Source organism: Dermatophagoides farinae, chromosome 7 (genome assembly GCF_024713945.1).
Source record: "Dermatophagoides farinae isolate YC_2012a chromosome 7, ASM2471394v1, whole genome shotgun sequence".
NCBI classification, from domain to species: Eukaryota; Metazoa; Arthropoda; class Arachnida; order Sarcoptiformes; family Pyroglyphidae; genus Dermatophagoides; species Dermatophagoides farinae.
Genome location: NC_134683.1, coordinates 609,840 through 635,895, shown reverse-complemented (window position 1 = coordinate 635,895; position 26,056 = coordinate 609,840). Strand labels below are relative to the sequence as shown.

At 31.8% G+C, this 26,056-nt stretch overlaps 9 protein-coding genes across 11 annotated transcripts; all 9 read left to right on the top strand.

The window, feature by feature from the left end:
• Positions 1–1,354: 1,354 nt before the first annotated feature.
• On the top strand, positions 1,355–2,797 carry LOC142597672 (RCC1 and BTB domain-containing protein 2-like). The gene has a single exon (XM_075732703.1). The coding sequence runs from the start codon at positions 1,355–1,357 to the stop codon at positions 2,795–2,797; it is 1,443 nt and encodes a 480-aa protein (XP_075588818.1).
• A 520-nt stretch (positions 2,798–3,317) lies between these two features.
• Positions 3,318–4,910, top strand: LOC142597671 (RCC1 and BTB domain-containing protein 2-like). The gene is made up of 2 exons (XM_075732702.1): positions 3,318–4,361; positions 4,473–4,910. Exons 1-2 carry the CDS (start codon positions 3,318–3,320, stop codon positions 4,908–4,910), a joined length of 1,482 nt encoding a protein of 493 aa, XP_075588817.1.
• A 533-nt stretch (positions 4,911–5,443) lies between these two features.
• On the top strand, positions 5,444–7,236 carry LOC124496467 (RCC1 and BTB domain-containing protein 2). Its single transcript, XM_075732701.1, has 3 exons — positions 5,444–5,930; positions 6,051–7,009; positions 7,085–7,236. Exons 1-2 carry the CDS (start codon positions 5,444–5,446, stop codon positions 6,956–6,958), a joined length of 1,395 nt encoding a protein of 464 aa, XP_075588816.1. The 3' UTR covers positions 6,959–7,009; positions 7,085–7,236.
• A 170-nt stretch (positions 7,237–7,406) lies between these two features.
• On the top strand, positions 7,407–9,081 carry LOC124496458 (RCC1 and BTB domain-containing protein 2). The gene is given in 2 exon segments (XM_047059978.2): positions 7,407–8,168; positions 8,171–9,081. Coding segments are annotated over 2 exon segments (1,593 nt in total). The 5' UTR covers positions 7,407–7,465; the 3' UTR covers positions 9,061–9,081.
• Positions 9,082–9,106: 25 nt separating this feature from the next.
• On the top strand, positions 9,107–11,206 carry LOC142597300 (RCC1 and BTB domain-containing protein 1-like). Of its 2 annotated transcripts, none has more exons than XM_075732589.1 (2): positions 9,107–9,397; positions 9,623–11,206. In XM_075732589.1, the coding sequence occupies exon 2, from the start codon at positions 9,646–9,648 to the stop codon at positions 11,098–11,100; it is 1,455 nt and encodes a 484-aa protein (XP_075588704.1). In that variant the 5' UTR covers positions 9,107–9,397; positions 9,623–9,645; the 3' UTR covers positions 11,101–11,206. The 2 variants fall into 2 exon arrangements, with proteins under 2 accessions (XP_075588704.1, XP_075588703.1); XM_075732588.1 differs by having other exon boundaries at positions 9,461–11,206.
• A 439-nt stretch (positions 11,207–11,645) lies between these two features.
• LOC142597652 (RCC1 and BTB domain-containing protein 2-like) lies at positions 11,646–13,363 on the top strand. The gene has a single exon (XM_075732590.1). The coding sequence runs from the start codon at positions 11,685–11,687 to the stop codon at positions 13,260–13,262; it is 1,578 nt and encodes a 525-aa protein (XP_075588705.1). The 5' UTR covers positions 11,646–11,684; the 3' UTR covers positions 13,263–13,363.
• A 468-nt stretch (positions 13,364–13,831) lies between these two features.
• LOC142597670 (RCC1 and BTB domain-containing protein 1-like) lies at positions 13,832–16,248 on the top strand. The gene is made up of 3 exons (XM_075732700.1): positions 13,832–15,200; positions 15,618–15,822; positions 16,137–16,248. The coding sequence occupies exons 1-3, from the start codon at positions 13,832–13,834 to the stop codon at positions 16,246–16,248; spliced, it is 1,686 nt and encodes a 561-aa protein (XP_075588815.1).
• Positions 16,249–17,616: 1,368 nt separating this feature from the next.
• On the top strand, positions 17,617–19,739 carry LOC142597650 (uncharacterized). The gene is made up of 2 exons (XM_075732585.1): positions 17,617–18,893; positions 18,948–19,739. Exons 1-2 carry the CDS (start codon positions 17,636–17,638, stop codon positions 19,628–19,630), a joined length of 1,941 nt encoding a protein of 646 aa, XP_075588700.1. The 5' UTR covers positions 17,617–17,635; the 3' UTR covers positions 19,631–19,739.
• A 258-nt stretch (positions 19,740–19,997) lies between these two features.
• Positions 19,998–24,833, top strand: LOC142597649 (uncharacterized). 2 transcript variants are annotated; one of them, XM_075732583.1, is made up of 2 exons: positions 19,998–20,113; positions 20,203–24,833. In XM_075732583.1, exon 2 carries the CDS (start codon positions 20,243–20,245, stop codon positions 24,701–24,703), a length of 4,461 nt encoding a protein of 1,486 aa, XP_075588698.1. In that variant the 5' UTR covers positions 19,998–20,113; positions 20,203–20,242; the 3' UTR covers positions 24,704–24,833. The 2 variants fall into 2 exon arrangements, with proteins under 2 accessions (XP_075588698.1, XP_075588699.1); XM_075732584.1 differs by lacking the exon at positions 19,998–20,113 and having other exon boundaries at positions 20,164–23,674; positions 23,802–24,833.
• Positions 24,834–26,056: the final 1,223 nt, after the last annotated feature.

Genomic DNA, 26,056 nt, shown 5'->3' with positions numbered 1-26,056 from the left:
GTGATGAAAGATTGATGAATTATTGTGAAACATTCATACAGGATGATCTAAATAAACAAACTATGCCCACATATCGTACATTAATTATCAAATACGAAATAAAGGAATTGTATGACAAGATTGCTTATCTGGACAAAAATCCCCAACAATCTTCATCAAAAAAAATAAAAATTCTTTAAACTTTCTGGATTTGATAGGTTTTACCATCAAAAATCATTTATTAGATAATAATTCCATTGTTTCAAAAAAAATTAAATCAAAAATTTACTTTATCATTTTTCTTTTCCAATTTTTATCAATAAATCAAAACAATTCATATGACTTGCTTAGCTTATTTTTTTCGCTTTACCATTGCCATCCATATGGATAACAATGAAAAAAACAATCAATTTTCATAATTAAATTCATCATCAATTGGCCATCGATAATGATAATCAACTTAGTATTCGACGCTTTTCTTCAAATGGCTCCAAAACAGTCGTCATTTGAAATATTTTTGTAAAACTTTGAACAATTATCTGTCGCACCACAAGGTACAAGAATAATGTCATATGAGCTTGATACCTCGAGTCTCTAAAGGTCAAAGGACAAAAAATTGTCAGTCCTTACAGCGAAGAGGTATACAAAAATTGGCGTTTTTTTCCAAAAAAAAACTATTCCATTTTTCTCTCTTTTTCTGAGGTTTTGATGAAAATCAAAGTGGTGCAAAATGGTTTCCCAACATAAAAACCACCAAAAAATCGAAAAAGATGGCTGTTCCGTTTCCTTAACAGTCGTATATTAACATTATGAATTTCTATGTAAGAAATAGCTATTCGATATACATGTGATGTCCTAAGATGGATATCGATTTAATTTTTTTTGAATTGACAAGGAAGCGAAGAATTGGAATGGCAAAAACCAGCGTGGAAAAAACGTGGCCATGAGTCAGGGACTTATTTTTGGGCCCGAGAAAAACTTTGGACTCGTCCACCACTTTCGATCAAGGACGGTGGTAAATATGAGTAGAGAAAGATCACTCGAACACATGGTCTATGTGACAAGTGGCGTGGTCAAACCGATTGGCAGTTGGACAGTTGGAAAAATCATATAAAAGTCCATGCCACACAAGCAATCATCAAATCATCCCCTCGAATCATTTCTTTTCCACCTTCACTAATTCTCTCATATAGTTTGTCAATATTGTGTCTCTCTAATTCGTGTGTATTGATCATCGATAATGGCAAGATCACCGACTGAAAATATCAATATTGATTTATTTCAAGATGATTTTAAAAAAATTGGTCAAGAATTTCTCCAATCAGTTGTTTCGATTTTCAGCTTTACCTTCGATGAGCAAAAACAATTTTTATTGATGACCAAAGATGCAACATATGCATATGGTAAACAAATATGCTCATGGTTATCGTTGAAACATATTTATAGCAAACCACAACGGATATCACGTTTAAATTATAAGAAAATTGTTCAAGTAGATTATGGACGTCATTTTGTTGCCATTCTAACTGATGAAGGACAAGTATTCCTGGCCAGCGATGTTAAATCTGAATGGAATACGAATGAAACATTACGATTAATCAACAAGGGTAATATTTGTTTCAAGATGATTGCTTGTGGACAGTGGCATTTATTATTGCTACGACAAGATGGTCATGTTTTCGCTATGGGTTATAATAGTTATGGTCAAATAACTGGTAATGAAAAATCATCATATGAAAGTATGATCCACATTGATAACCTAGAAAATGTCGAGCTCATAGTTTGTGGACGGTTTCAAAGTTTATCAATAACCAATAATGGAGAGATTTATTCCTGGGGCCTTAATGAATTTGGTCAATTAGGTCTTGGGGATGAAAAAAACCGAAACACCCCATGTCTTATTCCATTTCCAAATGGTGATTCAACACGAATCAAAGATATTGTGGCTGGCATGAATCATTCATTATTTTTATTCGAAAATGGTCAGCTTTGGGGGTGTGGTTCTAATAACAATGGTGAAATTGGTCTTGGTTATCATTTTAAACGATCAAAGTTGACAAAAATACCGATTGAAAATGTACAACAAATTGCATGTTCAAAATTTCACAACTTTTCATTGGCATATGATGGATTATCGTATTATGCATGGGGCAAAAATGGCAACTGGTCATCACCTAAAAAATTGAATTATCATCCGACATCATTCGCTTCTGCGTCGACAATGATTCTATCATCACCACTCACATTTGGTCTCACATCAACAATCCATGTATTCGGATCACATGATTCGATATCGTACAAATCAATCCTCCAATTATTCGATAATCAAGATAGTTATGATGTGGAATTTTTAATTTACAGAAAACGTATCAAGGCATGCAAATGTTATCTAAAATCTGTATCGGAATATTATCGACGAATGTTTTCCGGTAATTGGAGTGAAAATAATCAAGTAACCATCGACGATTATTCATATGAAACATATTATGCCTACTTGCTTATGTTACATACGGGTAAAATTCATATTAACCGTCAAAACATAACCGAACTTGTTGATCTGGCCAATTGTTATGGTGATGAAAGTTTGATGAAATATTGTGAAACATTCATACGGAATGATTTGGATGAACAAACTATGACCACATATCTTTCATTAATTAACAAACACGAAATGAAGGAATTGTACGATAAGCTAAGTCATATTACTATCGAACAAGTGTTACCCGAAATCGCCGACAGTATTAGGCAAAACAATGAAAATTCTATTGAATTTCTCAATTGGTTTTACAATCAACGACGACCACTCATTTCAAAATAATTCATTGTTTTCTGATTCCAAGAAACTAAAAATGAAAATTTACTTTTTTACACTATTCTTGATGAATCAATAATAAATCAATCGCAAACAAATAAAAAAAATGATTTTTGATTGCCAAAATCTAATCTTTTCACTTTTATTTAAAAAAAAAAAAAACGTACGTATGTGTGCTGCGTGTTATGGCTTTCCATTATATTTTTTATTGCGCATATTTATTTCTAGTTGTTAAAGCAACAACGATCGTTTATTTAAAAAATGTGTTCAATATCATTAGGGATCATTCACAAATACAATTATTATATGTATAAATTGAGAAAAACTTGAATAAACATACAATACTTAGAAGTTCAAAAATATAACAAAAGACGGCACTAATAATGTTTCACATCCAGCATTAGTAATCTTTTATTTTTTTTGGCTCAATTCAATGTGGTTGTCTATTTGTTTTCAGTCATTTGCTATTCTCTCTCTATTTGTCAATGTCGTGTCTTTGTAATTCGAGTGTTTTTTATCATCAACAATGGCAAGATCACAGACTGAAAATATCGATATTGAGTTATTTCAAAATGATTTCCAATACATCGATCAAGAATTCCTCCAATCAGTTGTTTCGATTTTCAGCTTTTACTTCGGTGAACTAAAACAATTTTTATTGATGACCAAAGACGCTACATATGCATATGGTGTAGTAATATGCTCATGTTTATCGTTGACACATGATTATGACAAACCACAACGGATATCTCGTTTAAATTATAAGAAAATTGTTCAAGTAGATTCTGGCTTCGATTTTGTTGCCATTCTAACTCATGAAGGTCAAGTATTCGTAGCTAACAATGTTGGATGGAAAGCGAATGAAACATCTGAATGGAAAACGAATAAATCATTACGATTGATTTCCAACTATAATGACCGTTTCAAGATGATTGCTTGTGGAGGTGAGCATTTATTATTGCTACGAGAAGATGGTCACGTTTTCGCTATGGGTTCTAATAGACTTGGTCAAATAACTGGCAATGAAAAATCGTCATATGAAATTATGATCCACATTGATAACCTAAAAAATGTCAAGCTCATAGCTTGTGGATTGTTTCATAATTTATCATTAACTAATAATGGAGAAATTTATTCCTGGGGCACTAATCATCATGGTGAATTAGGTCTTGGTGATGAAAACAGTCGAAACACCCCATGTCTTGTTACATTTCTAAATGATAATTCAATACGAATCAAAGATATTGCGGCTGGCCAGTATCATTCTTTATTTTTATTCGAAAATGGTCAGCTTTGTGGATGTGGTCGTAATTATCATGGTGAACTTGGTTTTGGTGGTAAAAATCGATCAAAGTTGACGAAAATACCGATTGAAAATGTACAACAAATTGCATGTTCAACATTTCACAATTTTTCATTGGCATATGATGGATCATCGTATTATGCATGGGGCGAAATTGAAAACTGGTCATCACCTAAAAAATTGGATTATCATCCGACATCATTTGCTTCTGCGTCGACAAGGGTTCTATCATCACCAATAACATTTGGTCTCACATCAACGATCCATGTATTCGGATCACATGATTCCAAATCGTATCAATTCAAATTAATCACTCAATTATTCGATAATCAAGATAATTATGATGTGGAATTTTTAATTGACAAAAAATGTATTAAGGCGCTTAAATGCTGTCTCAAATCTGCATCTGAATATTATCGTCGAATGTTTTCTGGTAATTGGAGTGAAAATGACCAAGTAACCATCAATGATTATTCGTATGAAACATATTATGCCTACTTGCTTATGTTACATACTAGTGAAATCCATATTAATCATCAAAACATAACCGAGCTTGTTGATCTGGCCAACTGTTATGGTGATATAAAATTGATGAAACATTGTAAAACATTCATATGGAATGATTTGGATGAACAAACTATGACCACATATCTTCCATTAATTATCAAATACGAAATGAAGGAATTGTACGATAAACTAAGCCAAATTGCTATCGAACAAGTGTTACCGAAAGTTACCGACAATATTCGGAAAAACAATGAAAATTCTATTGAATTTCTCAATTGGTACAATCATTCAACTACTCATTCAAAATAATTCATTGTTTTTTTCATTCCATAAAACTAAAAAAGAAAATTTACTTTTTTTACTTTATTCTTGATGAACCAATAATAAATCAATCGCAAACAAATAAAAAAAATGATTTTTGATTGCCTAAATCTGATCTTTTCACTTTTATTTTCAAAAAAAAACGTTCATATTTGTGTTGTGTGTTATGGCTTTTCATATTTTTTATTGCGCATATATATTTATTTAGTTGTTAAAGCAACAACGATCGTTTATTTAAAAAATATCTGTGTTCAAAATAAAATCATTTGGGATTATTCACAAATACAATTATTATACATGTATATAAATTGAGAAAAACTCATCTGTGGCATGTTTTTCGTTTGTGAATGTTTCTTTTCATAGAACATTAGTAATCTTTTTTTTTTTTTTTTTTTGGTTCAATTCAATGTGGTTGGCTATTTTTGCTTTTTAAGTCATTTGCTATTCTCTTTCTATCGCAACTTTATCGTATTTTTGTCAATATTGTGTCTCTATAATTCGAGTGTTTTCGATCATCAATAATGGCAAACTCATCAACTGATAATATTGATATTGAGTTATTCAAAGATGATCTCAAATACATTGATCAAAAATTTCTTCAATCAATTATTCAGATTTTCAGCTTTATTTATGAAGACGAAAAACAATTTTTATTGATGACCAAAAAAGCTACATATGCATATGGTGAGGTAATATGTTCATGGTTATCGTTGGAAAATAAATTGACCAAACCACAATGGATATCACTTTTGAATGATATAAAAATTGTTCAAGTAGATTCTGGCTCTGATTTTGTTGCCATTCTAACTGATGAAGGACAAGTATTTCTCGCCGGCCATGTTGAAACTAAATGGAAAACGAGTAAAACATTACGACTAATCAACACTGATAAGGACCGTTTCAAGATGATTGCTTGTGGAAGTTATCATTTATTAATGTTGCGACAAGATGATCATGTTTTCGCTACTGGTTGTGATCAAATAACTTGTATTAAATCATCATGTGAATGTATGATCAATATTGGTATTGAAAATGTTAAACTTATTGCTTGCGGTCAATTTCATTGTATTGTTGTGACCAATTCCAGTGAAATTTATTCCTGGGGCTATAATGTTTTTGGTCAATTAGGTCTTGGTGATGAAAAAAACCGTAACACACCATGTCTTGTTCCATTTCATAATGCTGATTCAACCCGAATCAAAGATATTGTAGCTGGCAACTATCATTCTTTATTTTTATTTGAAAATGGTCAACTTTGGGGATGTGGTTCCAACGAAAATGGTGAACTTGGTCTTGGTTATGATATTGGACAATCAACTTTGACCAAACTACCGTTTGAAAATGTGCAACAAATCGCATGTTCAAAAGACCAAAACTTGTCATTGGCACATGATGGATTAAATTATTATGCATGGGGAGAAAGCGAGAATGGCAAATGGTCATCACCTAGAAAATTGTATGATCAACATTCATCATTTGCTTCTGCATCAGCTCTGTTATTGGAATCACAAACCACATTTAGTCTAACATCCGTCAATCTATGTGAATCTAATCATACATCAACCATTCAATCAAATTGTAAATTATTCGATAATCCAGACAATTATGATGTGGAATTCATTATCGAGGAGAAACGCATAAAAGTGTCCAAATGTTATTTGAAATCTGTATCCAAATTTTATGATGATAAGTTTTCGGGTGATTGGAAAGAAAAGAAAGAGGTAACGATCTGTGATTATAACTATGATGCATACTATGAATATCTACGTATGTTACATATGGGTGAAATTCGTTTTAATCATCAAAACATAACCGAATTAATTTCTCTGGTCTATTCTCATGGCGATGAAAAATTTATCAAACAATGTCAAACATTCATAAGTGATGATCTAAATGAGAATACAATAAACAAATATCATCCATTAATTAAAAACATCGAATTAAAAAATTGTACGGCAAACTTGCTCATCTTTGCATCGAAAAAATGTTGCCCAAAACCTCCGACAATCTTCGGCGAAACAATGCAAATTCTTTAAAATTTCTTGATTTGTTCTTTGATCAACAATTCTTTATTGAATAATGATTCGGTATGTATTACTAATCACGGGATCCAATAATATCATTGTATAATTAATTTTTTTTTTTATTTTTACCATAATTAGAATTTCAAATTTTATCCATTGGTAATCAATCAATATATTTGTGGCCAAAGCGTCTGTTCCGTCATTGCATACATTATCGTTATCGTTATCAATAATTAACTAGCAAGAAGCAGATCCAAATTGGATATTTGATTTCAAAAAATTTTTCTTTTCTCTTTATTTACCACCCCAAATTGATTGTTATTACATTGTTTTAGTGTTAAAATAAATGCCGATAATTTACAAGGCGATTATCTAATAGTAAATCAAATGCTTGGGTGTTTCTGTTTTTTTTTTTTTTTTTTTTTTTTTGCAGCATATCAGATTTATTTTTCACTAATCCTGGAATATTATCTATTTGTGCATGTGTGTGTGTGTGTGTCTGCTTTCGCCAATCCAAATATGACGACAATATCACCGGATAACATTATTGAAATTGAATTATTTCAAAATTCATTTTTCCAATCAATTGATAAAAAATTTGTTGAAAAATCAATAATTGCATTGGTCACATTGTTCGAAGAAAATGACAATTTTCTTATCGCCACCAATTTGGCTACATATGCTTATGGTGAACGAATTTGTTCGTATTTATCATTCAAACATGATCCAAATCAACCACAACGGATATCATGCCTTGATGATATGAAAATTGCACAAATAGATTCGGGAAAAAATTTCGTTGCCATTCTGACCGATGATGGCCAAGTTTATCTGGCAAGTGATTCGAATAATTGGAAAATTGATGACGTGATTAATTGTGATCGTTTTAAAATGATTCGTTGTGGACGCGATCATTTATTATTGCTACGACAAGATGGAACCATTTTCGCTATGGGTGATAATCATTTTGGTCAAATAACTGGCCATTTTCCATCATCATATAGAACTATGATCAATACTGGTATTGAGAATGTTGAACTTATTGCTTGCGGTCAATTTCATAATATTGTTGTGACTAATTCCGGTGAAATTTATTCTTGGGGTAGTAATGATTGTGGTCAATTGGGTCTAGGTGATAATCGAGATCGAAACAAGGCGGCTCTTGTCAAATTTCCGGACTATGATGATGATGATTCGATCGATACAAAAATCAAAAATATTGGGCCGGCTCAAATCATTCATTATTCTTGCTTGAAAATGGTCAGCTTTGGGGATGTGGCTCTAATAGTGTTGGTGAACTTGGTCTTGGTGATAAAAAGAATCAATCAAAGTTGACAAAAATACCAATTGAGAATGTACAAAAAATTGCATGTTCAAAATTTCACAATTTTTCATTGGCACATGATGGATCTTCATATTATGCATGGGGTAAAACCATAAATGGAGATTGGTTATCACCGAGAAAATTGGACGGTCTACCGGCGTCATTTGCATCTGCAGCGGCCATGATTCTATCATCACCAATAACATTTGGCCTGACATCAACAATCTATGTATTTGAATATAATGATCCATTATTAGCCATTCAATCAATTAGCCGATTATTCAATAATCCAGATGATTTCGATGTTGAATTTATTATTGGTGAACAATGTATACGTGCATGGAAATGTTATCTGAAAATGGCATCAGTATATTTTTGTCGAATGTTTTCTGGTGATTGGGGTGAAAATAACCGAGTAATCATCAAAGATTATAGTTATGATATTTACTATGCTTACCTACGTTGGTTACACGATGGCTACATTCGTATCGATCAGACTAATATCGATGAATTATTCGATATAGCAAATTGTTATTGTGATGAACGATTGCAGAAACAATGTAAAAAATTCATTGGCATTGATCTTAATGAACAAACATTAATAGATTATTTGCCATTAATAAAACGATATGAAATCGGTACCGCTGGTTTACAAAACAAAATTAGCCATCTTACAATGGAAAATGTAATGCCAAAAATTATCGATAATCTACTAGCAGATGATAAAGAAAATTGTATGGAAAAATTTTTGCAGTGGTTTTATTTCGAACAATCTTTTCTGGAAAAATGAATAAATTTTGTGAAATGCAAATGCAAATGTATCAGTCAGTCATCGTCATCAATATATTTGATCTTTTTAAATCCCAATTAGCCAGAAATTCAATTTTTTTTTTGATTTAATTCAATTTCAGCATTGAATCGAATGGAATGTTGTCATCAAATAACTTTAAAATCAACAAAACAATGAATGATGTTCATAGATGAGGAATGTTTTTTTTCTTGACGTCATCAAAACATGATGATGATATTCAATCGGCAAAAACATTGGTTACATTAGATAATGTATATGACCACACTAACATTCCAAAAATGATAATGATTGTTTTCCAGATTTCGAATAATTTCTCGTAAGTTTTTGTTTCATATTTAAATGATGATTTGTATTGATCAAAAAAATTGTTTCTGATCAGTTTTTTTTGTGTCCATTTGTCTATGTCATTGATTGATAATGGCTAAATCATCCAATGATGTGATTGATATTGATTTATTTCAAGATAATTTGAAATTTATTGATCGTGAATTTCTTCAAACTATTCGTTCAATTTTCTCCCATATTGTTTACAAACCAACAGGTAACAAAATTGAATTTATATTGATGACCAATGATGCTACGTATGCATATGGCAAACATATATGTTCATGGCTATCGTTGAAACATGATTTGACCAGACCACAAAAGATTTCCATTCTAAATGATATGAAAATTATTCAAGTCAATTCTGGATTGGATTTTGTCACCATTTTAACTGATGATGGTCATGTGTATCTGGCCAGTAATGATTATAATTGGCAAACGAACAATACCTGTCGATTGATCAATATCGGTAATGATCGATTTAAAATGATTGCTTGTGGATACAAACATTTATTATTGTTACGACAAGATGGTACTGTTTTTGCAATGGGCCGAAATCACTGTGGTCAACTTACTGGTAAATATCAATCATCATATAAAACTATGGTCAACATTGGTTTAAAAAATATCAAGCTCATTACTTGTGGAAAACATCATAGTCTTGCTGTGACAGATACGGAAAAAGTTTATTCCTGGGGCCAAAATGATTGTGGTCAATTAGGTGTTGGTGATTATAAGAAAAGAAAAATGCCATTTCTTGTTAAATTTGACAATTCAATCGATAACCACCGAATCAAAGATATTGTGGCTGGCTACAAACATTCATTGTTTTTATTCGAAAATGGACAGCTTTGGTCTTGTGGTCATAATGGTGATGGCCAACTTGGTCTTGGTGATCAGAAGAATCGACCGAAACCGATGAAAATAATGATTGAAAAAAAAGTACAAAAAGCAGTTTGTTCGATATTTAATACACCCACATGGGCTTATGATGGTGGTTCATCATATTATTCATGGGGTTATAATACCAAAAATAGCCATTGTCTTTCACCTAGAAAATTGAATGGTCAACCGGAATCATTTGCAGCTGCATCAGAAATGATTCTATTATCACCCATCACATTTGGCCAAACAACAATTTCGAATGTATTCAAATTTTATGATTCAAAATTGGCCATTCATTCAATCGGTGATGTATTCAATAACACAGATAATTATGATGTAGAATTTATCGTCCGTAAGAAAAGCATAAAGGCATGGAAATGTTATCTGAAAATGGTTTCCGAATATTATCTGTTAATGTTTTCCAATAATTGGAAGGAAAAAAATCAGATAATGATCAATGAGTATAGCTATGATACATACTATGCATATTTACGTATGTTGCACAATGGTACCATTCGAATCAATCCACAAAACATTGACGAACTAATCGATCTAGCCAATTGTTATCGTGATCAACGATTGTTGCAATATTGTAAAACATTCATACGAAATGATCTGAATGAACAAACAATGAACAAATATCATTCATTAATTAGAAAATATCAAATTAAAGAATTGTATGACAAACTTGCTCATCTTTGCATTGAAAAAATGTTGCCCAAAATCACCGACAGTCTTTTGCGTGACAATGAAAATTCTTTAAAATTTCTTGTTTGGTTTTATGATCAACAATCATTCATTGAAAAATGATTTATTCTTTTCCGAGAATTTAATCACAAATCATTCGATTGATTTATTGATTTGATTTTTTTATTTACACAAAAATTTTAATAAAATTAAATAAAAATCTATTGAATTTCTCAATTGGTTCAACGATCAACAACAATTGTTTTTAACGGAATAACCCAGTTCCTGGAAAAAAATACATTGGCCATGATCTAATGCAAAAATCCTGTTTGTTCTATTAAAAGATTTTTTTCCCCATCAAATTGATAATGATTTTCAATGAGTTTAATTATCATTTCAATTGCGACAATCATGATTTGATTCCGAGAATTTTTTTTTTTTTTTGAGATTACTGTCGTCGTTATGGTTTTTACATTGAAATGATGCATATAACAAATTCCATCTCCACCCAATTTTTGAAAATTATTTGATTGATTGATTGCTGATCAATAAGTTTGATGATGATGATAATGTCTTAAGTGATTATCACAAATTTTCAATGTATCGAATGATTTGACATTTTTTGTTGATCATTTCTTTTGTGCCATCACTAATTTCTCGCATATAGTTTGTCAATATTGTGTCTATTGTGTTTTTCATCATCGATAATGGCAAGATCACCGACTGAATATATCGATATTATTGATTTATTTCAAGATGATTTTAAATACATTGATCAAGAATATCTCCCATCAATTGTTTCAATTTGCAGTCTTTATATTTGCGATGACAAAAAAGAATTTATATTGATGACCATAGATGCTACATGGGCATATGGTAAACAAATATGCTCATTGTTATCGTTGGAACATGATATGAGCAAACCACAACGGATATCAGTTTTAAATGGTGTGAAAATTGTTCAAGTAGATTATGGTATCACATTTGTTGCCATTCTAACTGATCAAGGACAAGTATTCCTGGCCAGCGAATGGAAAACGAATAAAACATTACAATTAATCAACACGGGTAATGATTGTTTCAAGATGATTGCTTGTGGACAGTTCCATTTATTATTGCTACGACAAGATGGTCATGTTTTCGCTATGGGTGATAATAGTTATGGTCAAAAAACTGGTAATGAAAAATCATCATTGGAAAGTATGATCCATATTGATAACCTAGAAAATGTCCAGCTCATAGTTTGTGGACGGTTTCATAGTTTTTCAATAACAAATAATGGAGAGATTTATTCCTGGGGCCTTAATAATTATGGTCAATTAGGACTTGGTGATGGAAAAAACCGAAACACTCCATGTCTTGTTCCATTTCCAAATGATAATTCAACACGAATCAAAGATATTGTGGCTGGCATGTATCATTCATTATTTTTATTCGAAAATCGTCAGCTTTGGGGGTGTGGTTCTAGTAACAATGGTCAAATTGGTCTTGGTTATCATTCTGAACGATCAAAGTTGACAAAAGTACCGATTGAAAATGTACAACAAATTGTATGTTCAAAATTTCACAACTTTTCATTGGTATATGATGGATCATCGTATTATGCATGGGGCAAAAATGGCCACTGGTCATCACCTAAAAAATTGGATTATCATCCGACATCATTTGCCTCTGCGTCGACAATGATTCTATCATCACCAATAACATTTGGTCTCACATCAACAATCCATGTATTCGGATCACATGATTCGATATCGTACCAATCCAAATCAATCCTCCAATTATTCAATAATCAAGATAGTTATGATGTGGAATTTTTGATTGACAAAAAACGTATTAAGGCGAGTAAATGTTATCTCAAATCTGTATCGGAATATTATCGACGAATGTTTTCCGGTAATTGGAGTGAAAATGATCAAGTAATCATCGACGATTATTCGTATGAAACATATTATGCCTACTTGCTTATGTTACATACGGGTAAAATTCATATTAATCGTCTAAACATAACCGAACTTGTTGATCTGGCTAAGTGTTATGGAGATATAAAATTGATGGAACATTGTAAAACATTCATCCGGAATGATCTGAATACAAAAACTATAACCACATATCTTTCATTAATTAACAAATACGAAATGAAGAAATTGTACGATAAACTCGCTCACCTTACTATCGAACAAGTGTTACCCGAAATCACCGACAGTATTCGGCAAAACAATGAAAATTCTATTGAATTTCTCAATTGGTTTTACAATCAACGACGACCATTCATTTCAAAATAATTCATTGTTTTTTTCATTCCATGAAATTAAAAATTCACTTTGTTGTTCTATTCTTGAGGAACCAATAATAAATCAATCGTAAACAAATAAAAAAAAAATGATTTTTGATTGCCAAAATCTAATCTTTTCAGTTTTATTTTCAAGAAAAAAAAAGCTTACGTATGTGTTGTGTGTTATGGCTTTTCAGTTATTTTTTATTGCGCATATTTATTTATTTTATTAGTTATTAAAAGCAAAAGCGACAACGATCGATCGTTTATTTAAAAAATATCTGTGTTCAAAATCAAATCATTAGGGATTATTCACAAATACAATTATTATATATGTATAAATTGAGAAAAACTTGAATAAACATACATACAATACTCAGAAGTTCAAAAATATAACAAAAGACAGCACTAATAATGTTTTCTCATCCAACATTAGTAATCTTTTATTTTATTTTTTTTTTGGCTCAATTCAATGTTGTTGGCTATTTGCTTTCAGTCATTTGATATTCTCTCTCTATCGCAACTATATCGCATTTGTCAATATTGTGTCTTCAATTCGAGTGTTTTCGTTCATCGATAATGGCAAACTCACATACAGAAAATATCGATATTGAGTTATTCAAAGATGATCTCGAATACATTGATCAAGATTTTCTTCAATCAATTATTCAGATTTTCAGCTTTACTTACGAAGACGAAAAACAATTTTTATTGATGACCGAAAAAGCTACATATGCATATGGTGAGGTAATATGTTCATGGTTATCGTTGAAAAATAAATTGACCAAACCACAACGGATATCACTTTTGAATGATATAAAAATTGTTCAAGTAGATTCTGGCTGTGATTTTGTTGCCATTCTTACTGATGATGGTCGAGTGTATCTCTCAAGCAATGATTCTCATTGGAAGACGAATAAAAAATTACGATCAATCAACACCGGTAATGACTTTTTCAAGATGATTGCTTGTGGAAAGAATCATTTATTAATGTTGCGACAAGATGATCATGTTTTCGCTATGGGTGATAATTGTTGTGATAAAATAACTGGTAATGAAACATCATCATGTGAAAGTATGATCAATACTGGTATTGAAAATGTTAAACTTATTGCTTGCGGTCAATTTCATAGTATTGTTGTGACTAATTCCAGTGAAATTTATTCCTGGGGCGATAATTTTTTTGGCCAATTAGGCCTTGGTGATCAAAATGACCGAAACACACCATGTCTTGTTACTTTTCCAAATGATGATTCGGTCGATACAAGAATCAAAGATATTGTGGCCGGCTCGAAGCATTCATTATTCTTGCTTGAAAATGGTCAGCTTTGGGGATGTGGCTCTAATTATGATGGTGAACTTGGTCTTGGTTATGATATTGGCCCAACAAAGTTGACAAAACTACCGTTTGAAAAAAATTTGCAACAAATCGCATGTTCAAAAGACCATAACTTGTCATTGGCACATGATGGATTAATTTATTATTATGCATGGGGTAAAATCATGAATGACACTTGGACATCACCTAGAAAATTGTATGATCAACATTCATCATTTGCTTCTGCATCAGCTCTGCTATTGGAATCACAAACCACATTTGGTCTAACATCCGTCACTAATCTATGTGAATCTAATTATACATCAGCCATTCAATCAATTCGCCGATTATTCGATAATCCAAACAATTATGATGTAGAATTCATTATTAAGAAGAGACGTATCAAAGTGTCCAAATGTTATTTGAAATCCGTATCCAAATTTTATGATGATAAGTTTTTGGGTGATTGGAATGAAAAGAAAGAGGTAACGATCAGTGATTATAGCTATGATGCATACTATGAATATCTACATATGTTACATATGGGTCAAATTCGTATTAATCATCAAAACATAACCGAATTTATTTCTCTGGCCTATTCTCATGGCGATGAAAAATTCATCAAACAATGTCAAACATTCATACAAAATGATCTAAATGAGAATACAATAAACAAATATCATCCATTAATTAAAAAATATAAAATTAAAAAATTGTACGGCAAACTTGCTCATCTTTGCATCGAAAAAATGTTGCCCAAAACCTCCGACAATCTTCGGCGAAACAATGCAAATTCTTTAAAATTTCTTGATTTGTTCTTTGATCAACAATTCTTTATTGAATAATGATTCGGTATGTATTACAAATCATTGGATCCAATAATATCATTGTATAATTAAATTTTTTAATTTCAAATTTTATCCACTGGTAATCAATCAATATATTTGTGGCCAAAGCGTCTGTTCCGTCATCGCATACATCTCATTATTGGCCTAGTAATGCACACTTCTCAATTAAGACTGGCAGATGACTGTTCCGTATTCCAAGCTGAATTACTGGCTATATTCTCTGCTGCTGAATGGGTCGTTAGCCAAAGGCATAGTGCAACCATAGCCAGCGATTCACAATCTGCGATCAAAGCCATTGAGTGTCGTGATTCATCAAATGCTCTAGCCATTAAAATACGTAAGATTCTACAATCCTCAAAACAACACATGGAAGGAAGGATGCTGCAAGGAACTAACATCCCTCAGTATATCACCAAAAGAATTACCCCACTGGCTAGAGTTCATGGAAGCTATCTACAAAAGGCTCTGAAACATTATTATAACACCTGCGTTTTATTTTTATTTTTTTCTCTTTTCTTCTTTTTATATTTTCCTTTTCTACATTTTGCCTATTTTCTCTCTTTGTAAACTTTTCTATCCACTCTCCCCTAGTCGTACCTGACTAGTTCTAGGGGACAAATTAAAAATAAAAATTATTATTATTAATTATTATTATACATCTCATTATCGTTATCAATAACTATAAGGAAAAAAATCAGATAATGATCAATGAGTATAGCTATGATACATACTATGCATATCTACGTATGTTGCACGATGGCACCATTCGAATCAATCCACAAAACATTGCCGAACTAATCGATCTAGCCAATTGTTATCGTGATCAATGATTGTTGCAATATTGTAAAACATTCATACGGAATGATCTGAATGAACAAACAATGAACAAATATCATTCATTAATTAGAAAATATCAAATTAAAGAATTGTATGGCAAACTTGCTCATCTTTGCATCGAAAAAATGTTGCCCAAAATCACCGACAGTCTTTTGCGTGACAATGAAAATTCTTTAAAATTTCTTGATTGGTTTTATGATCAACGATCATTCATTGAAAAATCATCCTATTGATTTTCATTAATTTGATTTTTTTACTTACACCAAAATTTTAATAAAATTAATTATCAATGCAAAATCTATTGAATTTCTCAATTGGTTCAACGATCAACAATGATTGTTGTTGATCCAGTTCTTGGAAAAAAATACATTGGCCATGATCTAATGCAAAAATCCTGTTTGTTCTATTAAAAGATTTTTTTTCCATCAAATTGATAATGATTTTCAATGAGTTTGATTAATTGTAATTATCATTTCAATTGCGACACTCATGATTTGATTCCGAGAATTTTTTTTTTTTTTTTTTTTGGTTGACATTATTGTCGTCGTTATGGTTTTTACATTGAAATGATGCATATAACAAATTCGATCCCCACTTAATTTTCCAAATTATTTGATTAATTGATTTTTGATCAATAAGTTTGATGATGATGATGATAATAATAATGTCCTAGGTGATTATCACAAATTGTCAATGTATCAAATGATTTGGCATTTTTTGCTGATTATTTCTTTATGCCTTCACTTATTCTCGCATATTCTCGTTTGTCAATATTGTGTCTATAATTCGTGTTTTTCATCATCGATAATGGAAAGACCACCGACTGAAAGTATTGATATTAATTTATTTCAAGATGATTTCGAAAACATTGGTCAAGAATTTCTAAAATCAGTTGTTTCGATTTTCAGTTTTTTTACTCAGGATCTTGAAAAAGAATTTTTATTGACCAAAGAAGCTACATATGCATATGGTCAGGGCCGGCCGAGGTGCCTGTGCAAACTGTGCACAGCACAAGGCCTCGCGCTGCCTTCCCCCTTTCCGCTGTATTGGCAAGGGCCTCGCAGCTCCAACTTTTCACGCTATTTTTGCACAAGGTCTCGCGATTTTCTGGGCCGGCCCTGCTGATAACGTATTAGACAGAAAATAATTAACGAATGGTCGGTTTTTAGAATAATTTATGATCTTTATTAAAATATGATGATAATACATGATAAACAATAATTAAAAGATGTGAGCCGCATGATTTGATGATGATTGTAACAATGATGACAATAATAAATGATAATGATGTATATCACTCAAACACAACTCTAAAAGACAGGCGCAAAGGCGCACACTCATCGATTACAATATGCATGATGATGATTTTAACGTTGACGAATGAACATTAGTCGCGATTATGATGGTAGTTATTTTTTAATGTCCAGGCCAATACAAACATGGTTGAATGGTAAAGAATTATTCGGCTGTATTTGGTGCAATCATTTTTCATTCTATCCAAATCATATGATTTTACATATAATAATGGATTGTATGAAAAAGTTAACAAACATTACCAATGATAATGGTCATAAAAATCGTCATAATAGTCGAATCAATGAAACGCCGAAACAATCTATCGATTATCATCATTGTCATCCAATCGATCATCAACCTGATACAAGTCGAAAACATGAAATACGTAGTTTTGATATTATGTCATTGTTGAATCAAAAAGATCGAAAATCATCCATTGAGGATCATGATCATGATGATGATTATAATAATAATCAAGATGTTGATATTGAAATTGATGTTGAAACATTGGATGATGATAATAATAATAATAATAATAATGATGATTCTGGTTCAATGATTGCTGCATATAAAATACCTACAATGATGATGATGAATAACAATATGAATGGACAAAAACGTTCGAAACGATCATCATCGATACCAACACGACCACCGCTATCATCATCATCGATTGTATCGAATCAATATCAAACACCATCATCAGTTGATGAATTATTATTTAGTGGCTATAAAAGTGAATTATTATGTGAATTGAAACGAATACTACCAAAACAAGTGCCATCATGTTATTTTTCATTAATGTCAAATCAAAATGATACATGGTCTGGACCATATGTCCAATATACTGGTCATGATCAAATTGATCGTTTAACGACGATAATATCATTTAATGGATCATCCAAATTAAATTATTGGCGTACTGATAAATGTAATCAGATTAATGGTACACAAAATGGTGAACTATTTCCACCGGCTGGTCAATTTGGTCAACGTAAAATTTATCAATTTTTTCGTCCAGATTTTTGTCGTACATTCAATTTAACATTGAACGAAACAAACATTCAAAGTGATGTTGGTTCATTACGTACAGATCGTTTTCATATAGATCGACATTCATTTATGAATTCGATTGATTATCCACCAAATAGTTGTTATCAATCTAAATTATCATCAATTAAAATGGCTGCTACTACTACTACTACTACTACCAATGCTTCTACTGCTGCCACTGCTATGGATAATGATGAAAAACAACGATGGAAAAGAACGATTGATCAATTATTGAAAACTTTTAAATTGGATTCGAAAGAAATAAATCATCTTTTACATAATCAAAATTGTAAGCTAGCTATTCCATATTTCCTGATAATTAATTTTTTTCTTTTCTTTCTAGCCACCGAATCGATTGATGACAACAAAGCGACGATGATCATGAAGCAACCAGTTATAAAACCATCAGGTGTTTTCGATATTTCAGCATGTCAACAAGGAGCACCAATATTTATATCGTTGCCACATTTTTTAGATGCCTCTGATTATTATCGTAAACAATTGAATGGATTACATCCGAATCGTACTAAACATGAATCATATATTGATATTGAACCACAAACCGGCACACCAGTCGATTTCATTGCTCGTATACAGGTTAATGTTGATTTACAAACCGCTGGTACATCACAACCAAAAATGGCATCATTAATAATGCCTACAATGTGGCAAAGTTTAACGATTCATATAACACAAGAAATAGCCAATACAATTGAACAGCAAACAAAACAACCACGTATTATTGCTTACACCGTTGCAGCATTAATCCTGATTATTGGATCAATAATGTTGATTTATTCAATTTTCGTTTGTGTGTTATATTATTGGCATCGTCATCATTTGGATGATGATTATAATGAATTCATTAATGATGATAATGATCAAACATCTGATCCGTTGATTACTAATAACAATAATAATAATGAGCAGCGACAACAACAACCACAATCGAATGAAATAATGACAAGTACTGATCACGATGATGATACAACGGCTACAAATTCTAATTATGGAACCGTTTCATAATCAAATTGATTCGATGATCGATTTTTTATCAATGACAAACAATAGATAATCTTGTGACTTTTTTTAAATTTGTGATTAACCCAATAAATAAAATGATTGATCTTTGGAATTATTTTATCATTATCATATACAGAACATGGCAACAATTATAAACACAGCTCAAACATTTTCTCAGACGTTGACAGTCAATATAAATGGATACCCGCAAGAGAGGTGGCTGGTCGGCCCCCACTTGGTATCCAATCAAAGCTGTAAACCTTAACGCTTTGTGCCTTCCGATGTTTTTTTTCTTATGCACGGCGTATTACTTTTAGCCTACGGTTATTTATCAGGAATGTTTTCATTGTGAATGATAATTGTGATTAATCATAAACAGGCAACAAACACAAACGCAATACATTAGTGATGGTGATAAACTGCATAGATAGATAGATAGATAGAACCAATAAATTTTTAATGAAAATGATGATGATAATATCACAGGTAATTATCACAAATTGTCTAAGTGTCAAATAGTTTTGTCATTTTTTAATGATTATTTCTTTTCCACCGTCATTAATTCTCTCATATAGTTTGTCAATATTATAATTCGTGTGTTTTTGATCGTCGATAATGGCAAGATTACCGAATGAAAATATTTATGTTGATTTATATCAAAATTATTTCGAAAACATCGGCCAAGATTTTCTCCAATCAGTCGTTTCGATTTTCAGTTTTATTACTGCCCTAAGCTCTAAAAAAGAATTTTTATTGATGACCAAAGAAGCTACATATGCATATGGTGAAGGAATATGCTCATCGTTATCGTTGGAACATGATATAAGCAAACCACAACGGATATCTTGTCTAGATGATATGAAAATTGTTCAAGTAGATTATGGCTGGAATTTTGTTGTCATTCTAACTGATGATAGTCGAGTTTATCTAGCAAGCAATTATTCTAGATGGAAGACGAATAAAACTTTCCGATTAATCAACACCGGTAATAACCGTTTCAAGATGATTGCTGGTGGATGGTCGCATTTATTATTGTTACGACGAGATGGTCATGTTTTCGCTATGGGTGATAATAATCGTGGTCAAATAACTGGTAATGAAGAATCATCATATGAAAGTATGATCCACATTGATAACCTAGAAAATGTCGAGATAATATCTTGTGGATTTGATAATAGTTTTTCAATAACTAAAAAAGGAGAAATTTATTCCTGGGGCAATAATGTTTTTGGTCAATTAGGTCTTGGTGATGAAAAAAACCGAAACACCCCATGTCTTGTTGCATTTCCTTATGCTAATTCAACCCAAATCAAAGATATTGTGGCTGGCGACCGACATTCATTATTTTTATTCGAAAATGGTCAGCTTTGGGGATGTGGTTATAATGAACTTGGTCAACTTGGTATTGGTGATGATATTAAACGATCAATAACACCGACAAAAATACCGATTGAAAATGTACAACAGATTGCATGTTCAAAAGACCTTTCATTGGCGTACGATGGATCATCGTATTATGCATGGGACAAAACCAATATATCATCTCCTAAAAAATTGGATGATCATCCGACATCATTTTCTTTTGCATCAGTTCAGGTATTGAATTCACCACTCACATTTGACCTCACATCAACAATCTATATATTCGGATCACATGATTCAATATCGTACCAATGCAAATCAATTACTCAATTATTCGATAATCAAGATAGTTATGATTTGCAATTTATAATTGACGAAAAACGTATTAAGGCGAGTAAATGTTATCTCAAATCTGTATCGGAATATTATCGTCGAATGTTTTCCGGTGTTTGGAGTGAAGATGACCAAGTACCCATCGAGAATTATTCGTATGAAGCATACTATTCATATCTACGTATGTTACATACGGCTAAAATTCATATTAATCGTCAAAACATAACCGAACTTGTTGATCTGGCCAATCGTTATGGTGATGATAGGTTGATAAAATATTGTGAAACATTCATACGAAATGATCTAAATGAACAAACTATGCCCACATATCTTCCATTAATTAACAAATACGAAATTAAGGTATTACACAATAAACTCAGAAATATGACAAGATCACGGAATGAAAATATCGATATTAAGTTATTTCAAAATGATTTCAAAAACATCGATCAAAAATTTCTCCAATCAGTCGTTTCGATTTTCAGTTTTTTTCCTTCCCAATGTTTTGAAATGCAATTTTTATTGATGACGAAGGAAGCTACATATGCATATGGTGAAGAAATATGCTCATGGTTATCGTTGGAACATGAAAGGACCAAACCACAACGGATATCACGTTTAAATTATAAGAAAATTGTTCAAGTAGATTCTGGCTATCGTTTTGTTGCCATTCTAACTGATGAAGGACAAGTATTCCTTGTCAGCGTTGATTATTGGAAGACGAATAAAGCATTACGATTAATCAACACCGGTAATGATCTTTTCAAGATGATTGCTTGTGGATGGTCGCATTTATTAATGCTACGAGAAGATGGTCATGTTTTCGCTGTGGGTGATAATAGTTGTGGTCAAATAACTGGTAATGAAGAATCATCATATGAAAGTATGATCCACATTGATAACCTTGAAAATGTCGAGCTCATAGCTTGTGGAGTGGTTCATAGTTTTTCAATAAATAATAAAGGAGAAATTTATTCCTGGGGCTATAATAACTGTGGTCAATTAGGTCTTGGTGATGAAAAAAACCGAAACACCCCATGTCTTGTTGCATTTCCTTATGCTAATTCAACCCAAATCAAAGATATTGTGGCTGGGAGGTATCATTCATTATTTTTATTCGAAAATGGTCAGCTTTGGGGATCTGGTTCTAATAGTGATGGTGAACTTGGTCTTGGTGATGATATTAAACGATCAATAACACCGACAAAAATACTGATTGAAAATGTACAACAAATGGAATGTTCAAAAGAATATAAGTTGTCATTGGCACATGATGGATCATCGTATTATGTATGGGGCGAAACTAAATATGGCAAATGGTCATCACCTAGAAAATTGGATGATCATCCAACATCATTTGTAGCTGCATCGGCAATGATTCTATCATCAGCACTCACATTTTGTCTCACATCCACAATCTATGTATTCGGATCACATGATACAATATCGTACCAATGCAAACCAATCCTCCATTTATTCAATAATCAAGATAGTTATGATGTGAAATTCATAATTGACAAAAAACGTATTAAAGCGAATAAATGTTATCTCAAATCTGTATCGGAATATTATCGTCTAATGTTTTCCGGTAATTGGAGTGAAAATGACCAAGTAATCATCAACGATTATTCGTATGAAACATATTATGCCTACTTGCTTATGTTACATACTGGTAAAATTCATATTAATCATCAAAACATAACCGAACTTGTTGATCTGGCCAATTGTTATGGTGATAAAAGATTGATGGAATATTGTAAAATATTCATACGGAATGAACAAACTACGCCCGCATATCTTCCATTGATTAACAAATACGAAATAAACGAATTGCACGATAAACTCAGAAACAAGATAATGGCAAGATCACCGACTGAAAATATCGATATTGGGTTATTTCAAGATGATTTCAAAAAAATTGGTCAAGAATTTCTCCAATCAATCGTTTCGATTTTCAGCTTTACATTGGAAGACAAAAATGAATTTTTATTAATGACCGAAGAATATACATTTGCATATGGCGAAGAAATATGCTCATGGTTATCGTTGGGACATGATAGGAGCAAACCACAACGGATATCACGTTTAAATGATGTGAAAATCGTTCAAGTAGATTCTGGCCATGATTTTGTCGCAATTCTAACTGATGATGGACAAGTATTCTTAGCCAGCGATGTTTATTCTAAATGGGAAACGTATAGAACATTACGATTGATTTCCAACGATAATGATCGTTTCAAGATGATTGCTTGTGGACAGTATCATTTATTATTACTACGACAAGATTGTCATGTTTTCGCTATAGGTGATAATAGTTGTGGTCAATTAACTGGTTACAAAGAATCATCATTTGTAAGTATGATCCACATTGATAACCTAGAAAATGTCGAGCTGATAGCTTGTGGAGCGGGTCATAGTTTATCAATAACTAATAAAGGAGAATTTTATTCTTGGGGGCTTAATGATTGTGGTCAATTAGGTCTCGCGGATAAAGAAGACCAAGACGTCCCATGTCTTGTTGCATTTCCAAATGATGATTCAACCCGCATCAAAGATATTGTGGCTGGCTACCAACATTCATTATTTTTATTCGAAAATGGTCAGCTTTGGGGATGTGGTTCTAATAAAAATGGTGAACTTGGTCTTGGTGATAAAAAAAAACGATCAAAGTTGACAAAAATACCGATTGAAAATGTACAGCAAATTGCATGTTCAAAATTCCACAACTTTTCATTGACACATGATGGATCATCGTATTATGCATGTGGAAACACCAAATATGGCAAATGGTCATCACCTAGAAGATTGAATGGTTATCCGACATCATTTGTAGCTGCATCGGCAATTATACTAGAATCGCCAATAACATTTGACCTCACATCAACAATCTATGTATTCGGATCACATGATTCGATATCGTACCAATGCAAATTAATCATCCAATTATTCGATAATCAAGATAGTTATGATGTGGAATTTTTAATTGACGAAAAACATATTAAGGCGAGTAAATGTTATCTCCAATCTGTATCGGAATATTATCGTCGAAGGTTTTCCGGTAATTGGAGTGAAAATGATCAAGTAATCATCAACGATTATTCGTATGAAACATACTATGCATATCTACGGATGTTACATACTGGTAAAATTCATATTAATCGTCAAAACATAACCGAACTTGTCGATCTGGCCAATTGTTATGGTGATGAAAGGTTGATGAAATATTGTGCAACATTCATACGGAATGATTTGGATGAACAAACTATGCCCACATATCGTACATTAATTATCAAATACGAAATCAAGGAATTGTATGACAAGATTGCTCATCTGGACAAAAATCGCCAACAATCTTCATCAAAACGAACAAAATTTTTTTAAACTTTCATGACTTTTACCATCAAAAATCATTCATTCGATAATAATTCCATTGTTTAAAAAAAATTAAATTAAAAATTTACTTTTTTATTTTTCTTTTCAATTTTGACCAATAAATCGAATCAATTCAAATGACTTGCTTGGCTTATTTTTCTTTTCGCTTTACCAGAACCATCCATATGGATAACAATGAAAAAAACAATCAATTTTCATAATTAAATTCATCATCAATTGGTCATCGATAATGATTATCAACTTAGTATTCGCCGCTTTTCTTCAAATCGCTCCTAAACAGTCGTCATTTGAAATATTTTTGTAAAACTTCGAACAATTATCTGTCGCACCACAAGGTACAAGAATAATGTCATATGAGCTTGACACCTCGAGTCTCTAGACCAGTGATTCTCAACCTTTTTTTGTTGCGGCACACTTTTAACGATTTCAAAATTTGGCGGCACACTGCATCACGGCATCAATGGTCAATCTAAAATTTGGCGGCACAATTTCAGAATTTGGTGGCACACAAAAGCGCCGCGGCACAGTGGTTGAGAATTACTGCTCTAGACTCTAGAGTCGATGACTTGCTCATCTTTGCATCGAAAAAATGTTGCCCAAAATCACCGACAGTCTTTTGCGTGATAATGAAAATTCTTTAAAATTTCTTGATTGGTTTCATGATCAACAATCATTCATTGAAAAATGATTTATTCTTTTCCGAGAATTAATCACAAATCATTCTATTGATTTATTGATTTGATTTTTAATCAGAATCAAATCAGAATTTTAATAAAATTAATTATCAATGAAAAATCTATTGAATTTCTCAATTGGTTTTACATCATCAACAACGATTGTTTTTAACGGATATGTTTTGTTCTCGCAAAAAAAAGTACATTGGCCATGATCCAAAGCAAAAATCCACTTTGTTCCATTAAAAATTTTTTTTCCCCATCAAATTGATAATGATTACCGATGAGTTTAATCATCATTTCAATTGCGACAATCATGATTCAATTCCGAGAATTTTTTTGTTGTTGAGATTATTATCGTCGTTATGGTTTTTACGTTGAAATAATTCATATAACAATTTCGATCTCCACCCATTTTTAAAATTATTTGATTGATGATTGATTGCTGATCTGAAATATTGTAAAACATTCACACATAGAGAAAAAATGTAAGCTTCACGGCATTGCTAATAATGTGAAAAAATGCATGGTGACAATTAAAGAGAAAGCTATTTTTCAAATAACATTGATCCGATTACTGTCTAAAAATGCATCATCATCAACAGCATCATTATCGTTTTTTTTATTTGAAAATCAACTCTTTCAACTTTGATTGAATCCACTTTTA